This window comes from Puntigrus tetrazona, chromosome 11 (genome assembly GCF_018831695.1).
Source record: "Puntigrus tetrazona isolate hp1 chromosome 11, ASM1883169v1, whole genome shotgun sequence".
NCBI lineage: Eukaryota > Metazoa > Chordata > Actinopteri > Cypriniformes > Cyprinidae > Puntigrus > Puntigrus tetrazona.
Window position 1 is genome coordinate 21,057,941 of NC_056709.1, and position 17,618 is coordinate 21,075,558.

The 17,618-nt window shown below is 36.2% G+C and overlaps 3 protein-coding genes across 3 annotated transcripts; all 3 read left to right on the top strand.

Moving 5' to 3' along the window:
- The first annotated feature begins 1,652 nt into the window (after positions 1 to 1,652).
- opn1sw2 (opsin 1 (cone pigments), short-wave-sensitive 2) lies at positions 1,653 to 3,585 on the top strand. Its single transcript, XM_043252483.1, has 5 exons — positions 1,653 to 2,031; positions 2,113 to 2,281; positions 2,476 to 2,641; positions 3,087 to 3,326; positions 3,478 to 3,585. Exons 1-5 carry the CDS (start codon positions 1,659 to 1,661, stop codon positions 3,583 to 3,585), a joined length of 1,056 nt encoding a protein of 351 aa, XP_043108418.1. The 5' UTR covers positions 1,653 to 1,658.
- A 2,808-nt stretch (positions 3,586 to 6,393) lies between these two features.
- On the top strand, positions 6,394 to 8,175 carry LOC122354660 (red-sensitive opsin). The gene is made up of 6 exons (XM_043252933.1): positions 6,394 to 6,496; positions 6,773 to 7,069; positions 7,193 to 7,361; positions 7,504 to 7,669; positions 7,751 to 7,990; positions 8,077 to 8,175. Exons 1-6 carry the CDS (start codon positions 6,394 to 6,396, stop codon positions 8,173 to 8,175), a joined length of 1,074 nt encoding a protein of 357 aa, XP_043108868.1.
- Positions 8,176 to 11,601: 3,426 nt separating this feature from the next.
- Positions 11,602 to 17,171, top strand: gnl3l (guanine nucleotide binding protein-like 3 (nucleolar)-like). The gene is made up of 15 exons (XM_043251317.1): positions 11,602 to 11,661; positions 11,752 to 11,792; positions 12,155 to 12,262; positions 12,409 to 12,525; positions 12,774 to 12,857; positions 12,955 to 13,090; positions 13,194 to 13,297; positions 13,411 to 13,555; positions 13,687 to 13,774; positions 13,850 to 14,027; positions 14,123 to 14,265; positions 14,994 to 15,130; positions 15,226 to 15,377; positions 15,481 to 15,655; positions 16,964 to 17,171. The coding sequence occupies exons 1-15, from the start codon at positions 11,649 to 11,651 to the stop codon at positions 17,029 to 17,031; spliced, it is 1,689 nt and encodes a 562-aa protein (XP_043107252.1). The 5' UTR covers positions 11,602 to 11,648; the 3' UTR covers positions 17,032 to 17,171.
- The last annotated feature ends 447 nt before the right edge of the window (positions 17,172 to 17,618 follow it).

Sequence of the window (17,618 nt, forward strand, 5' to 3'; positions counted from 1 at the left end):
TTTCAGGGAGTGATTAGCTTAGAGGAGTATTATGAGCCGGAAGACTTTAACTCAAATGCCAATATGACTGAGCGACTAATTGTGTATTTGTAAATGTAATTGATGGCATTTTTAACGCCAAGTGCACAAACTGTAGTTTTATGAAAACCATTGCAATGCTATTTATTACTTAAAATCAGACATTTGAAGGTTTATCATTTATTTATTGCATTATTAACTGCAGCCTGTACTGCAGTTTGATATTATACTAGTATAAAGGGTATTAATTAATTAAATTAATTTACAATACTATATTAATATATACAGTTATTAATATTGTGAAATGTCATTAAGCAACTTATTAACAGTCTATCTTAAAGTCTATCTTCAACAAAACAATAAAGTGCATATAAACGTTGGCTTTATTCCATGACTAAGACTTCCCGTAAAACTGTAATTTACTTTTCTTTTTGTATCATTGTAAAAATAAAAAATAAAATTATATTGCATTAAAACAATGTAAAAATGTGATAAGATGAAAAACTTAAATTGCTCAATTCATTTTGATAAATTAAATAAATATAAAAACATACAAAAAAACTACTAAAAAACTACTTACTAAAAAAAATAGCTTAACAGTGTATATGTTTTGTATAGTCTTATGTGATACTTTATTGGTGTAACATTCACTTTTAGTGTGATTACTAACATCATTAATTGTACTTATTGACGAAAAATAAGTACACTTAATGTACCCATGTCATTAGCACGTGTACTATCATGTACAGGGGTTTTACTGGATTTATTGACTTTAATTAATACAATTATTTAATGTAGGCTCTTTCTAGAGTTTTATGAAAGCTGAAATAGATAAACCTGTTGCAACTTCCATAAAGCAATCTAAGGTGGTCTAACCCAAAATACAGAACATAAAATAATCTAAAATAATGAACAGTTACGAATAACAATTCATAATTATTTCTATGTGTGAAACATTATCTGTTTGTTTGTTTTTTGTCTCAGATTTTAGATTATTGGCGTAAAATGTAAGCTAAAGTTCCTTTCTCCGCTCTGACACAAGAACTCTCTACAGATGAGAGTCAAGGGCATTTCAGCTGTCAGGTATTTGAGGCTCTTCACAAAGGCTGTGATTCCAGGCTCAAAGTTGGAGATAATACGATGGGAAGCAGATTAAAGAGGGGTTAACTGCAAGTGATTAGCTGCATTATCTGCACTGTGCAGCAGATTACCTACCATCGCTAACACAGAACCACACTGCAGGGTGAAAGGGATGATCCGAATTAGCCAGGTTTTGGTGTTGGAAATGAGATTATGTGAATTGTGTGTCTTGCATACACAGATGCTGTTGTGTGTGTGTGTGTGTGTGTGTGTGCACAAGAGTGTGTATTGGTAGATGACAACAAAACACAAATCCTTCCATTAAGACCATTTGGGAGGAGCGAAAAGGTATCTTATGAATCCTTATAAAAGACGGATCACTTGGAAATCGATTGAGGGAGGCTTCATCTGGTCATCAACGAAGAGAGAATTTACATCAATACGTGTTAGACTTCATTTTTTTGCGATGCTGCAGTAATCTCTGAAGGAAGTACTACAACTGATTTCAGCTTTAAGGCGTTACAGCGTTCTCGGTAGAGTGGTTGCCTGTTTCAAGCAAGATGAAGCAAGTACCAGAGTTTCACGAAGACTTCTACATCCCCATCGCTTTAGATATTAACAACCTCTCAGCTTACAGCCCTTTTTTGGTCCCCCAGGACCACTTGGGAAACCCAGGCGTATTCATGGCCATGTCTGTTTTTATGTTCTTTATTTTCGTCGGAGGGGCTTCGATCAACATCCTTACCATTTTGTGCACAATTCAATTCAAGAAACTCAGATCTCACCTTAACTATATTCTTGTGAACCTTGCCGTTGCCAACCTGTTCGTGGCCCTCTTTGGTTCCCCGTTATCGTTCTACTCCTTCTTTAATAGGTACTTTATCTGGGGAGCGACGGCATGTAAAATCGAGGGCTTCCTTGCAACTCTTGGAGGTAAAAAGAAACATGCATGTGTTTCTGTAATCCCTTGTAGTTCGCAGAAAAAGTCAGTAAACTGTTTTTCTGTTTTTACAGGAATGGTGAGTTTGTGGTCTCTTGCTGTAGTGGCATTTGAGAGGTGGCTGGTCATTTGCAAACCCCTTGGGAACTTTACCTTCAAAACCCCTCATGCCATAGCTGGCTGCATACTTCCTTGGGTTAGTGCAATGGCAGCTTCAGTCCCTCCACTGTTTGGCTGGAGTCGGTAAGTCCCACTGCTCATAATACATTTATAAAGACAAAGCCAAAGTGCCTCCCTCCAATTAACCAGAGGAAAGAAAACCAACACCTAGCACCTTTTTGTTCCACTCCTATACATCTAGTTCAAGTGTAGAATTGAAGTCCTCGATCTGATTATTATTGTCTGTGCCATCAATTTCACTGAGATCTCTCTTACAGGTACATACCTGAAGGTTTGCAGTGCTCCTGTGGACCTGACTGGTATACCACTAACAACAAATACAACAATGAATCCTACGTCATGTTCTTGTTCTGTTTCTGCTTTGCCGTTCCTTTCGGCACCATCGTGTTCTGTTATGGTCAGCTACTCATCACGCTCAAATTAGTGAGTACAATTTGCATTACAATTTTGCAGTTCTGTCCCAGACTTAATAGTTTTACTGAAGGTTTGAGTAAGGAAGTGGAATATTATAGAACTACATAATGTTGCATTTTAGAAACACAAAAATAAATATTTCACATAAATATGAAGACCACAAAACCACATGATTTTCTTTTCATTTCTGTTCTTTATTTTGAACGTAAAACCTAAAAGCTACATGAATGTTTAAATGATAAAAATAAATGTTTTAATAAAGGTAGGGTTCATACTAACTAAATACTGGTAAAATGCAATTTATTTTGTATTTTTACATGAACGAATGCTACATTTCTTCCATTGCTCTTTAATGCTTTGGTTGCTCACGTCCACTAGATGGAGACTGTATATGGGTTATTGTAGTGTTGGTCACGTTGCCAGGTGCTCTAAAATCCCTTGTTTGTCCTACCAGGCAGCCAAAGCTCAAGCAGATTCAGCTTCGACCCAGAAGGCTGAGAGGGAGGTAACAAAGATGGTGGTGGTGATGGTGTTTGGCTTTTTGGTATGCTGGGCGCCATATGCTACCTTTTCTCTCTGGATAGTTTTCCACCGTGGAGAAGCATTTGATCTGAGAATGGCAACCATACCATCCTGCCTTTCCAAATCTTCTACAGTGTACAATCCTGTCATCTACGTCTTAATGAACAAACAGGTATAGTAATATGTGCTAAGTGGAGATCTGAAGTATTGTTGAAGTTTGTCTCCACAGGGCTACAACACCAAATGCCATGTTTACATGGCATAACTAATCACTTCAAGTAACATGCTCTTTTCAAATTCTGCTCTTTTCTTTTGAAATCTAGTTCCGTTCCTGTATGATGAAGATGGTCTGTGGCAAAAATATTGAGGAAGATGAGGCCTCTTCTTCATCTCAGGTCACCCAGGTCTCCTCTGTCGCACCGGAGAAATAAATTCATTCTTAATACAACGTCATCCTGTGGACAGAACCACTCTGGCAATGAAAAACTATTTTACTATAATTGTAAATAATAAACATAGACGCAATAGGAATTTTTGCTTTTAATGTCAACATTTTGGAACTTGGTCTTGGCTTGCTGAACCAGTAGAATTAGTAGAAGTTAATTGTTATCATTAAAAATGTACAATAAATGCAATGAAAGAAAGAATTGTGTTGTTAAATGTTAAATCAGTTGAAGAGTAGTGACATACAGTACAATTGTTTATATATATTAAATATATTACATTCATCTTATTTCTTCCTGTTTTGAACAGACTGATATAGTGAGCACATAATTTTACCAAAACTAAAACATAAAAACAGAAGCATATCATATATCTGGTTGTAATCAAGTCTGTAGCCCTTTGGTTATGAATAATGGAATAACACATCCAAGCATGGTCTGAAAAAAAAAGTACACAAAATAAATTGTACACAGATCTGCTTTGCGTTGAATTGCTGCACTGACATTTAAAGATTTGTTCATTTTTGCACTAATAATTAATCATGAATATCTTTCTACAGTGGTTTTCAATGTCTCTTTAAAAAATGTCATTGCTCATGTCATTGATTTGTGTGTGCGTGCTTACTCACCTTAACTTCTTGTACTTCATCCATCCAAGTAGATCACTTCCAAATCGAGAGAAAGGTGCAAAGAAAGAATGTGAAGTTAGCTTTTGCAATTTTCAAATCACCCTAACACAAATTAAAAGCAAGATCAACTTGGTAGTTCATATAGAAATTAAACCACAAATGATGTTAGATAAACAATGGGCAGTAAAAAAAAAGTTTTGCCCATGTTAAATTAACATCTATCATATGGATTAATTTCATTCAAATGTATATATTTTTTTACACATTCAGCACTATATACCGTGAATAAAGCAGTTGTCCACTGGCAGGCCATGTGAGACCAAACTGTGCTAATCTTGAGCTTTCGTTGAGAATTCAGTTGTATATCCGAGTTCTGCTAGTAGTGAACTTTTGCCAATCACGAATAGTTCAGAACTAGCGGAATTCCAGACATACGACTGACTGAGTGCTGTCCCATGATACTTTCTGATCCATCTGTTTCTGAAAAACATCCTTTTCAACTACATCACTAAATATCTGTGATTTACACTGTAAAAGCAACAAAACATCACAATAGTGACCCTTGATTCTCAGTCCCCCCAAAGCATAGATATTAATTCCCTTAAGTCTAAAGAAAGAGATCATAATGAGCAAAACCCTGATTTGGATAACATACATATCAGTACAGTTCTTAGTATTTTCTTATTTGCCAAAACAAGGAGACAACTGAAAGAGTAAAAAAAAGTTTACAGACTGCTCTTGTCTTCGTGTTGGCTCCATCCTCATCCTAGTTTGGTCTGTTCACGTCTTAGCATTCACTTCCTCCTGCTCCACTTTGCCACAATGGAAGGAGAAGCAGATGACTGAAAAAAAAGAAAACGCCTATCGTCAGAAACAGGGAGAGATTAAAACTGACCTCATCAAGATTTTCAGATAAACCCTGCTTTCCCTAAACTGAACCATCAATCCATTTGGATTAGGAAGGTTTGGGCTGCATCCTTGTCAATACTAATTAGGATCCAATGTGGAGGGTACCTGGGTACCCCAGTTGTCCCAATAAGCTGATTTGGACTTGGACTGTAACCTAGATGTCTGACTTACAGTTACCCTGCACAAAACATGATGATTATGATGGAAATTGTTTTAAATTAGCACAAGATTTTAATGATTAAGTATTTCTGAGCATAAACTGTGCAGCACTGTGTTTACAATGAGACTGATATTATTGAAAAATAATATGTCCTTTTTTAAGATTTAAACATACTGTGTAAAGTCTTCAGTTACGTTATGCAGTTATATTAACATTATTTACAAACCTGCAGTTTTGAAATGGCCTGAAATTGTGCTGAATGCTGAATGTGTGAAATACAATACAATATTATAGAAGCTTTGAAATTTATTCCATGTAACTGTGCAAATGTGCAGTATTTGTGCAATATACCAGTATACTAATTAATGCAATCTACAACTCCTGCAATAGGCATCAGGGGCCATTATAAAAAAATTGCATCCTCTATTTATTAATTTTCAAAATTATTATTTTGTGTGTGTGTGTATGTGTGTATAAAACCCAGAATGGCACCTTTCCATACAATTTTTTAAACCTAAAAAGAAGAGTCTACCAAGGACCAGAAATGATTCTGCAATTTGTTACGAATCTGAGCGCTCAGATGTGTAAAATAATGCTATTTTGTTTTGAAAATTACACCTGTTTTTACTTGCAATAATTATCATATGCAATTTTAATAAAAGTAATTCTTGACACACTGTCCAAGAAGCTACAGTCAAGGGCAAAAGTGATCTGTGACCTAAACTTAATACTTAGAAAGCATCAAAGGGCACTGTCACCTTATAATCACTCCTTGCTCGGTGATGCCAAATGTCACCGCACACTGTTTTGGTTTACCTGTGATGGCTTCAGCAATCCTAGGAAGGAACAGTAGCTTAGACCTCCCATAAGCCTAATGAATGAGTCTTTGTTCTGCTCCTGATACCTGTTTTGACCTCAAAAATTCTCCACCCTGTAAGCCAGGGCATCCTCTATTTTTGCGTATAAAAGCTCTTTGACAGGAACCCAAAGTCTGTCGGTGCCAGTCGGCCAGAGACAGCAGATAGTACAAAGCACAAGGCCCAGACCTTTACAACAGTCAATTAACTACAGGTTTGGGCAGTACAACAACCGCCAACAATGGCAGAGCAGTGGGGAGACGCAATCTTTGCAGCCAGGCGAAGAGGAGATGAATCGACGAGGGAAACAATGTTTGTATATACCAACAGCAATAACACCAAGGGTGAGTCTTTGCTCTTCTGTATTATTTCTCAACACATAACAGTAATTTGAAAATAAAGATATTCTGTTAACATGATAAATCCATGTGAAAGTCTCAAAATAGTGAGGAAGGAAAGAATTTTTCGTCTTAATCTTCAAATATTTGATTGTAACCTGCAAGAAGGGACATATAGGACAAAGAACAATTTAAGAATGATAAATATGAAGCTTTAGAAAAATGATAGTTGGTTGCATTGATGAGAAGATGGTGATATCATTGCTCTTTTCTCATTTCCAGATCCCTTTGAGGGACCCAACTACCACATTGCCCCTCGATGGGTGTACAACATAGCGACAGTATGGATGTTCTTTGTGGTCTTTGCCTCCACCTTCACCAATGGTCTGGTGCTGGTGGCCACGGCCAAATTTAAGAAGCTTCATCACCCTCTTAACTGGATTCTGGTGAACCTCGCTATAGCTGATCTAGGAGAAACTCTTTTGGCCAGTACCATCAGTGTCATCAACCAGATATTCGGCTATTTTGTCCTTGGACACCCCATGTGTATTTTTGAGGGCTACACCGTGTCTGTATGTGGTAAGTTACTGCCCAAAAGCATAACTGTTCACAACTACAGTTAAATGCATTGGACCAAATTTTTATATTTTACATTTTTGAAACTGTTAAATTTTACATAGTGTCTAACAACACAATTAACAGGTATCGCTGGTCTGTGGTCTTTGACTGTGATCTCTTGGGAAAGATGGGTGGTTGTCTGCAAACCATTTGGAAATGTCAAGTTTGATGCAAAATGGGCATCTGGTGGTATCATCTTCTCCTGGGTTTGGGCTGCTTTCTGGTGTGCACCCCCCATCTTTGGCTGGAGCAGGTAAACCCATTATCTAAATTATCTATATGAAGACATTTGATGGCTGGGTTTATATCTTAGTAATTCAACATAAAATGATCTAGTTCTTCGGCTGATAAGACAATCATGTAAGCTAAAATGTGTATATTTTATCTTCTCACAGATACTGGCCTCACGGTCTAAAGACCTCCTGCGGGCCTGATGTCTTCAGTGGAAGCGAGGACCCTGGTGTCCAGTCCTTCATGATTGTCCTGATGATCACCTGCTGTATCATCCCTCTGGCCATTATCATTCTCTGCTACATTGCTGTGTGGTTGGCCATTCGTGCTGTAAGTTGTCTCCCAGACTGCTTTCAGAAGTTTATTCCAGCTTGTAAAAAGGCACTAAGCATCTATCATTTCTTCCAACAGGTAGCCCAGCAGCAGAAGGATTCTGAGTCCACACAGAAAGCAGAGAAGGAAGTGTCCAGAATGGTAGTTGTCATGATCCTGGCTTACTGTGTTTGCTGGGGACCTTACACATTCTTCGCCTGCTTTGCTGCTGCAAACCCAGGCTATGCCTTCCACCCACTGGCAGCAGCCATGCCTGCCTACTTTGCCAAGAGCGCCACCATCTACAACCCCATCATTTATGTGTTCATGAACCGACAGGTTGGTCAATGCTGTTTAACAGAGCTCAGACATCGAGCACATTGAGGAAACTTCGCAAAATAATCTTGATTTGCCCTTCTTTGCAGTTTCGTGTATGCATCATGCAGCTCTTTGGAAAGAAGGTGGATGATGGCTCTGAGGTGTCTACATCCAAGACAGAAGTGTCTTCTGTGGCTCCTGCATAAATCACGCACCAGATCTCAGAGCAAACGTCTTGAGTCAGACATGGGAAAAAAAGATGAAAATGGGACTTTTTATATTCCTTGTTTACCCTTACCGTATCTTGACGATTCTGCTTCCAGATATTTCCCTTGGAGTGATGGGGAATACCTTGTTGCATGACAGTGTTTGTTAACATTACTTTCTCAATGGCCCTTTGGCTTAATATCCGCAGGAATGCTGTTACAGGTTTTATGGTAATCATTTGTCCACTGGCTATTCAGAAGGTTGTGCACTTCTTTGTGGGAATGTGACACTCAGTGTGGATTGACTAACAGCGAAAAGTAATCGCCTCATTCTAATGTACAATTCTGCTGGACTAATGTTCGGTCGGTTTCAATGTAATAAAGAGTTAAGTTTAATGTTGTAGTCATCTTGCAAGAAAACAAAAATGACAAAAAAATGTTTGATAGATAGATGCCTACCCATGTACAGCATGTAATATGGTTCTATATTTTTTGTTTGATGAAAATAAAAAAAGCAGCAAAATAAATATTTCGCTTTCTATGTTTTTAATTACACACATTACAAGAACCAAAATGATCATATATTATATTTAGAGTAAAGTTGACTGTACTGTCTTATATTCAGTCAATAAAACAATCAGTTAATCAGTCAGTAACTAGTCAACACACTACACGAAGGTTTCTAATGCAGCTGCTGAAGAAGGGACTGTAAATTTGACGTCCTAATTATCCATTACAATAAATTTTTTGCACATTTATAAACGTTTTTGCCCACTTTAAAGAAAGTAAAAAAATGCACTGAAATCCCCCAGACAGGGAGAAAAATCCACTTATAACTTTCAACTCAATATGTTTTATTGTGCTAGACAGGATTTAAAGCTTTAAAGTCACTTAGAAGTCTTCAAATAAGAGCAAGTCAATTGCAATTGGAACATGACACTAAAAGCACTTCTTATCTAAGGAAGATTAACCTCGAACTGAGGTCTTACCTTTTTAATTCTGAGTATCCATGTGTCCCTGTGTGTGGGTACAAATGTACAGTATGCATGAACGTGTGCTTTCATGCCAACAGTTCATAATTTAACATGCAGATTTGGGTGTACCTCCCAGTTAGCCTTAATTTACTTTACATCAGAAAGTAATGAAGAAAATCTTTATGGTGCTGAGCTGGTATAAGATGCCTCGACCAGTTTGCCAGTTTGATGAATGCGATTCTAACCAAGGAGACATAAAAAGCAAAGGAAGGGCCAACCATAAAAACGCTGTAACAGGTATAACCAGTGCAATATTTACAATTTCTTGTGACATTTCATTGAAAATGATTTGACAGCACCCATGATTCAATTTCAGATTTTTGATCTCCAGGGTTTTCAAAATGGCAGCGTGGGCCATTGTAGCCTATGCTGCCAGACAACAGGGGAGTCTGGTTTTATCTTTACTAGCAGCAATAACACAAGGGTGCTTCACCAATTGATCTTCAGAAAACAGTTAGACTTTTATACATTATGAATAAGTAGAAGTGGAAGATCTCTTAATAATACATCATCTATTCACAGATCCATCTGAGGGACCCATCCTGTACAGTTTTAGCTATAACTTAGGTTAACTGTCCTGGGAAAGGTTGGATTTTCAACAACATTTCGTAAAACCTAAAGTTAAACAAAATTGTACTGCAAATAAAATGTCATTTAAATCTTTTAAAATTTCTAATACAATTTGGAAAAAAATGATCATATGTGTTTTATTGTTTTCTGAAAAAAAGAATCATGCAGGAAAAGTATGCATTTTATTCTTTCAGTATTTCAGTTGTCTGAACTGCTAACAAATTGTTAGAAGAAGTGCATTCTTTTCCCCCCTGATCTCAGTATCTTAATTATTTCCTCTTGGCTTTAATGATGCTCTTCAACAATGAATAACTCATTTTTTCCTCAACTTTTTCAAAAAATATCTTCGCAATGGGTTTATAAGATGTAGAGCACATGAAGCCAGGTAACATCTTGTAATCCAGCATAAGCTCAATTCCACATCAAGCGGATAGAGGATTTCACCTAGGCTGGCCAGTAAAGTCACGACTTTTACTAGGAAGCTTATATGGCAGAACTCATTAGGTTAAAACAATGTTCAGTATATTTGTGTATCACTGATTCTTGAGAAGTGGGACAAAACAGAGTGCAAAATTAAAAAGAAAACAAGAAAAACAAGAACAACTTTGTACTCAAATAGAACCACATTTATGTATGCTATATTTACTATAGAAACTAAGCTATGTTTTGCAACCTCTAAAATTTACCCTTTTTTTATTTACCAAAATGTGCTTTTTTACCATGAATTATGTAAGATTATTTAAGCTTTTCAAAACACATATTTCCATGTTAGCAGACACATGACATTTTTCACATGTGACTATTCCACAACAAATGCAATATATATGCACCTGACAGAGGTGACACAGAGTTGACTTTGTAGTCATTTTAACTATCAAATACATTGAATCAATAAATTACTGCATTATAACAAATACAACAAACGGTATGTATATTATTGTTCATAAAGCTTTTGTTTAAGATTTGCATTTAGGTATTTTGATAGATCACCGGAACACTATCTATGTTCTCAGAACAGTATGATACTATTTCATGTGATTTGAAAACCTCAAAAATGTGATGACTTAACATTGTAAGCAACTCTGCCGTTGGCCCCTCACCAGAGTCAAACAAAAATCCTGACGGTGGGGACAAATATGACATTAACTTCACAAAACAAATGGAGTTCATTTAGTAGCAATTATGTTTTCTGTGTTGATACTAGATGCTAATAGAACCTGCTTCAGGAGCATAAAATGATCACACATTTAAAATATTTTCCTCCGATATAGATAGATGGTGCTGCCACGTCATTGTTGTGACACAGGAAATATTAACATTATGATTTAAAATATTCTAAAACTATAAAACTTACAATAAACTGGCTGACTCTGATGTGGCTTTGATGGGTGAATGTCTGACAGTGTTGACAAAATGTGGGGGCACAAATCTGCATGCATTGAGTTGAAAACTGAAAAACAACCTTGCTTTAATATGAGACAGTATTAAGTGTGTTTCAGAAAACAAGCTATCTATCTATAAATATAAAATTAATAAGAAACGTATCCATTTTATGAGATAATTATGTTAAATACTTTCTATTATTAAATCCCTATAACATTTACAATTGAAAATGATCTATTTTCGTTTTTAAACCTAATAGCAGTTTTGCTGGACGTTTTGTCCCATGTCTTAAGAGTCAGTGGTATATGAGCACATTTGTGTGATTGGAGACTAACTGTTGTGGATTCTGCATTTCTCATGTGCATGTGAATTTGTTAAAAAAAAAAAAAAAAAAAAAAAAAAACTCATGCAGACTTTTATTTTGAAAACGTCTTGAACTCGTTGCAGCCTTCACGCCAGCACTTTAAAGAATTCACACGTGCAGTTATGTCTAAAGCAAGTAAGTACGTTTCGCTGAGGCTTTTTTAATACACAGAGCATACACTAACGCAGTGGGCATTCTAATGTAATTGTTTTTATCATGTTACAGAACAAAAGCGAGCGAAACGTCTGGGTTTTTGCGGCAAAAAGGTACTTAGTTTAGCCTTCTCGCTAAATTGTCAAATCAATGTTTAGTGTTCAGTTGAATTGAATACGACTTGCTTGCTTACTGTGTGTCTGTGTGAAAGTACCAGAACAAGCAGCCGAATGTTTTAATGCTCCTGCTTGATTATTATTACGGTTTTGATGTTTTCATCTTAAATAACCCAAACCGTGAAATAACTCTAAATTGGGAATTATGTAGTTTGACAAAAAGGTAAACAAATCGAATTTTATATACTGCTCTTTGCCTAGATTTGCCACTCATGTATATAAAGTAATAAGATATAGAAAAATAAATGTCTTCTGACATGCAGTGCCTGTTGACTGTCATCTGTTTCTTTTCTCTAAAGTCCAAAGATGGACAGCAGTCTCATGGAGGAAAGAAGGATCCTGGCCTACCTAATGTGCGCAGCTTCAAAGAGCACAGTCAGAGACAAGCTGAACTCCGGAAACAGAGGGTGAGGAAGGGATCTGCGCTAAATAAGCTGCATGTTCCCCAAATATGAATCACATATGGTTTTGCTTTTTGCTTGTGTTATTAATTGAAGCGCTTAATATAAACATGCAGTATGCTGACGTGCCATTTTTGTCCGCCGTTTCCTAGTTGGAGGAGCAGCAGGAGAGGCAGAGGTTGTCTAGAGAAAAGGAATTGATGAAAAGGAGAAGTCTGGAAAGTTTTCAGAAAGACATTCAGTTGCGGCAAAAAGAGTTTGAACAGAGGGTTGGTGTCTGACGTTTTACTAGATGTTTTGTAAAGCGGAATACATTTCTTCTTAAGTTCAGGATTTGCTAAAGCAGCGTTTCTTCATAAATAGGTGTACAAGTAGGACAGCCTAAAATGTTTGCAGATTTTATAGTTTAGCCATGTAACTGCTGTAGCTCCCCATAAAGTATGATTTTATAATTGCAAACGGTTGAAGAGCTGCAGCTTTATCTTAACAGCCCTTTATTTTTGTTGCAATGACGCAGGAAGTTCAAATGCAAGACTTGGAAAAGCATGTCAACTTTGAGAACGAGAACTCCAGAAAAGCGTACTGCAGGGAATTTAAAAAGGTACTGTTTTCTGTACTGACCTTTCTTTTAATAACCCATTATATAATTTTTCACTTTGAACATGCGCATCTAATCACCAATTTCTTTCTTATACCAGGTAATAGAGGCAGCAGATGTTATTTTAGAGGTTCTGGATGCCAGAGACCCCTTAGGCTGCCGCTGCCCACAGGTTGAACAGGCTGTCGTCCAAAGTGGAACCAACAAGAAAATTGTCCTTGTTCTGAATAAAATTGGTAAGGAGATGGTTTTTCTTGTTTTTTTTTATAGCTTGCATAACTTCAATCAGCAGAGACAGAAGTAAATAAAATAAAAAATGTCTGCATTGTTCACTTGCAGATTTGGTGTCCAAGGAAATTGTGGAGAAATGGATTAAGTATCTTCGTAATGAGTTTCCTACTGTGGCTTTTAAATCATCCACTCAGCAGCAGAACAAAAATTTGGTGAGTGGCAGTAATTTTATAATTTTTTTTTTTTTTTTTTTAATAACTGTAAGCTATTTATTAGAAAATCCATGGGAAAAAACAAATTTACAGTGTCTGTCTGACATTTACAGAAACGCAGTCGTGTGCCCGTGACCCAAGCTACTCAAGAACTGCTTGAGAGCAGTGCATGTGTCGGTGCAGATTGTTTAATGAAACTATTGGGAAACTATTGCCGTAACCAAGATATAAAAACTGCCATAACTGTAGGAGTGGTTGGTAAGTTTCACACAAAATTTGACACATGACTGCTATATTGTTTTTTGTAAGTAATTAGCTCATTATAATAAGCAAATTGGAAACGGACTCCTGTCTTTTTGGAATGACGTTACCTGGCTTAAATGTTTCAGGTTTTCCGAATGTGGGCAAAAGCAGTTTAATTAACAGCTTGAAGCGTTCTCGGGCGTGTAATGTTGGAGCTACACCTGGAGTTACTAAGTACGTTAATTAGTTTTGTTGATATTTTCCATAAAATCTTCTGCTCTTTTCCCTTAAACTCAGTCTATTTTTCAGGTGTTTACAGGAGGTCCATTTAGACAAACACATCAAACTTTTAGATTGCCCTGGTATTGTCATGGCAACCTCAACCAGTGATGCTGCCATGATCCTCCGGAACTGTGTCAAGATTGAACAGCTGGTGGACCCAGTTCCACCTGTTGAAGCCATATTGAGGCGCTGCAATAAAGTGCAGGTAGCAACTCGTATTTTAGGAACATTAATTGTATGGGGATTTAAAGTATTGCACACTACTGAGATCATTTTTATTTTTATTTTTTTGTTGTATAGATTATAGATCATTATGGAATTCCAGATTTCCAGACGGCACATGAGTTCCTGGCCTTACTTGCCCGTCGTCAAGGAAAGCTGAGGAAAGGAGGACTACCTGACACTGACAAAGCTGCCAAAAGTGTTCTTATGGATTGGACGGGGTGAGGTTATAGTCCCCTAGTCCTGTGACTAATGGCAGTTACCTGTGTAAAACAAATTAAGATACTTTGATCAAATCCAAGAGCTTTATGATCCTGCATAGACGGCAAAGTAACTGACACTTTCAAGGCCCAGAAAGGATGTAAGGACATCATTAAAATAGCCCGTGTGACATCAGTGTTTCAAGCATAATTTTATGAACCTACATGCAAAGAAAACTACAATACTTAATTCAACTATTTCTTCTGTGATGTAGAACCCTGATGCCCTTTACATTTTGTGCACAAAGAAACGGTAATCCCATGTTTTCATAACATTATGGTGAGCTACTGATGCCACATGGACTATTTTAGTTCACCCAAAAATTTATTTTAACCTGTCATTAATAACTCGCCCTCATGTCATCCACAAGACCCTTTATTCACCTTGAGAACACTTTAAGATATTTTTGATGAAATCTGAAAAATCTCAACGTAATTGCCATTGTTCATATTCAATAGAATGTGTGCACATGCTAAACTAGAGTTTTGGTCATCTTTAGAACACAGCGATTTTTATTTTATTTATTTTTTTGTAAGTAATTAAAAAGCATATTAAAATGAACTAATTTAATTTCTTGAAAAATCTAACTATTCATTTTAATGCAAAGAAAATTTAGTTTTTGAGTCCAGTTGTTGCTGGTTGGTTTAATAAAAAAAGAAAGAAAAAAAAATGTATTTCTGTTTTGCAGGGGTCGTATTAGCTACTTCACACATCCTCCTGAAACGCACACACTGCCCACGCATGTCAGTGCTGAGATTGTAGCTGAGATGGGAAAAGCGTTTGACTGGGATGAACTAGAGAAGGGCAATCTGGAGGCACTTGCTGGTAATCCTGGCTATACTTACAGTGAAATTGATACAAGTTTTATTACCACACATTATCACCCACACTTTTGCCATTTATGTTTTTGTACAATTTAGAATGTGGCACATCTGATGTACAGATGGGTTTCTGTATGGCTACATCGGGATTGACACAAGGAGGTCAAGGAGTAGAGCTAATGGAGGACCCATCAGAGGACCTTGAACCTCAAGACACGGCTGAATCAATGGATGACGATGAAGACCCAGAGGTATTATGCATTTATTAGCCATTAAGTGTGCAAAGGTTAGGTGATTTTGTTATTGTGCATCTTAAGACTTGAATCAAATTTTTTATTTATTTATTTTTTTAAGTTTGGACCAATGACTGTTGAGCTCAAAAATCCCAAGTCAAAAAGCAGTAGTGCAACCGAAGCTGTAGGCCCAAAGCCAGTGGACCTAAAAGACATCCTGGATGTTGACCCGCTCCTGCAAGGTCAGGCTCTCCTGGCTGCCAACAAAAAGAGAAAGAAGCAGCAAAAGAGAGCTGGTAAGACCCACTTTGTTTTTCCTGCCTCCAAATCCACTTTAAGGCAAGCTTCCAAGGTTAGCAAAAAAGAAAGCACGATGCTGTGGGTTCACTATATTTAATATCTGAATTTGTGGAATTATGTTTATGTAAAGAATTAACAGTCGTTTGCTAATCTTCAACATGCTTGCTGTTAAACGTTTTGAATTCATCTGTTTTTAGAGTTTTTTTTTTTTTTTTTTTTTTTTTTTTTTTTTTTAGTGATTGGTTGTCTCACATGATTCTAGTTGGTTGTTATGCGAATGGTAGAGCCATGGACCCTAGGTACCCCAGAGTGTGTCGCTCCGCCCCCAAATTCCATTGACAAATCTTATTATACAAATATTATGTAACTAACTCTAGAAACATAAGTCTGTTTTAATCATTGTTTAGTAGCTAACCATGGTAAGTTTAGTCAGATGAAGTTATTTGTTTTTGGTTTTTTTACAAATAAATGCTTGATGACAGTAGTTCTGCTTTCTTCAAGCTGAATAGTGCTTTATTCATATTTTCTTGAGGATCGCCGAATCAGAACAAATTTGGGATTTTATACACAAATAATGATAATGTAATGATAATAATTTACTGTATTTTTAGTAATGGATAAACATAAACCCAATCAGCTGAATTAAAGCAACCTTTTTTGTGTTGTTGCGTTGCTCGGTGCGTCACAAACATTACTTTGTATAATGTGCTGATAAAATATTTGAACCAATATATTGATATTTAGATTCCTATCTTATAGTAACTGTCCAAAAAAAATCCAATTATTTATGTATCCACATCCTTGCATGTATGCCTGCTTGAATTAATTTAACATGCTGTAGGAATATATTGTTTATCAGACAATGACGGGCAATGTCGTGTTTAAAGGACTCATAGAAGTTACAATCAAATGCTTGACAATGGCATTAACTAATTTGTCTTAAGTTAATAAAAACTTTTGCCAAATGACTGTACCTAAAATCATTGCGGTTATTGCTTAATATTTCCATAGTCCAGCCAAACAGTGTAGATCATTTTTAAAAGTATATATGAAGGACTGAACATGCTCAAGCATCCACCTCAGTAAGCTTTGCTGTATTATAAAGCAATGAAATTGGCTGTGGGTGGAGTGAGGCGTTACTCACGGGCCATGGTATCTAACTATAAGACAATCTGTGCCGTCTCTACTTAGAATAAATATATTCTGTGTGTGATTACCCTAGTTTGTTTTAAATGTATTACAAGTCAAAACCAGCTGCTTTTAAAAATGTATTATAACACATCTTGTCCTTTCTTCTTTCATAGATAAACTGGGCACCAAACTTTCAGATTCTCTTACGTCAGCTTTGAATTTCTCCTTCTCTGACAGCTGATTGTGAGCGTTAAATCAAGATGCTCAGAGGAGTTCATTCTGCTTTTTGTGGTTGGAAATACTAACTTGTGTATTTAAATTAGTTACAATTTAAAATATGCAAATAAATAATCTTCTCTCTGACAGAGAAAAATGGCTCAACTATGTGTCTGTGGCTATTTATTCTTTCTACTCGTACATCACCTGCAAGTTTTATTTTACTGTTCATCTCCTTTTACCAGAGAATTTCTTTTAACTATTTAGTTTTAAAATCTGCTTATTTATTTATATTACTTATATTATTAAAAACTGTTTTTTATGAATGTTAAGAATTTGTAATTTAATTTGTTAAATTGTAATTTGTTTAATTTATTGTTATTTTAAACTCTCTACTATTATAGTATTTAAGATTTAATTTTCATATGTTCAGTTTTTGTTTGAATGTTTTAGTTTTTTTTTGTTTAATTTAAGTTTTAGTGTGTGCTTTTTAAATTTATATATTATATTTATTTAGCTTCATTTTTTTAATTGTAGTGCCAATGGAGTTTTAGTAATTTTATTTTACGCAGTTGTCAATGCAGTAGTTCTAGTTTAATTTGAATGTTTCGT

Coding starts and splice junctions, on each gene's coding strand:
- opn1sw2 (XM_043252483.1), top strand. CDS start 1,659: ATGAAGCAAGTACCAGAGTTTCACGAAGACTTCTACATCCCCATCGCT. Junction 2,032..2,112: donor CTTCCTTGCAACTCTTGGAG/GTAAAAAGAAAC, acceptor CTGTTTTTACAG/GAATGGTGAGTTTGTGGTCT. Junction 2,282..2,475: donor CCACTGTTTGGCTGGAGTCG/GTAAGTCCCACT, acceptor TCTCTCTTACAG/GTACATACCTGAAGGTTTGC.
- LOC122354660 (XM_043252933.1), top strand. CDS start 6,394: ATGGCAGAGCAGTGGGGAGACGCAATCTTTGCAGCCAGGCGAAGAGGA. Junction 6,497..6,772: donor CAACAGCAATAACACCAAGG/GTGAGTCTTTGC, acceptor TCTCATTTCCAG/ATCCCTTTGAGGGACCCAAC. Junction 7,362..7,503: donor CCCATCTTTGGCTGGAGCAG/GTAAACCCATTA, acceptor ATCTTCTCACAG/ATACTGGCCTCACGGTCTAA.
- gnl3l (XM_043251317.1), top strand. Junction 12,263..12,408: donor CTGAACTCCGGAAACAGAGG/GTGAGGAAGGGA, acceptor GCCGTTTCCTAG/TTGGAGGAGCAGCAGGAGAG. Junction 13,298..13,410: donor AGCAGCAGAACAAAAATTTG/GTGAGTGGCAGT, acceptor TGACATTTACAG/AAACGCAGTCGTGTGCCCGT.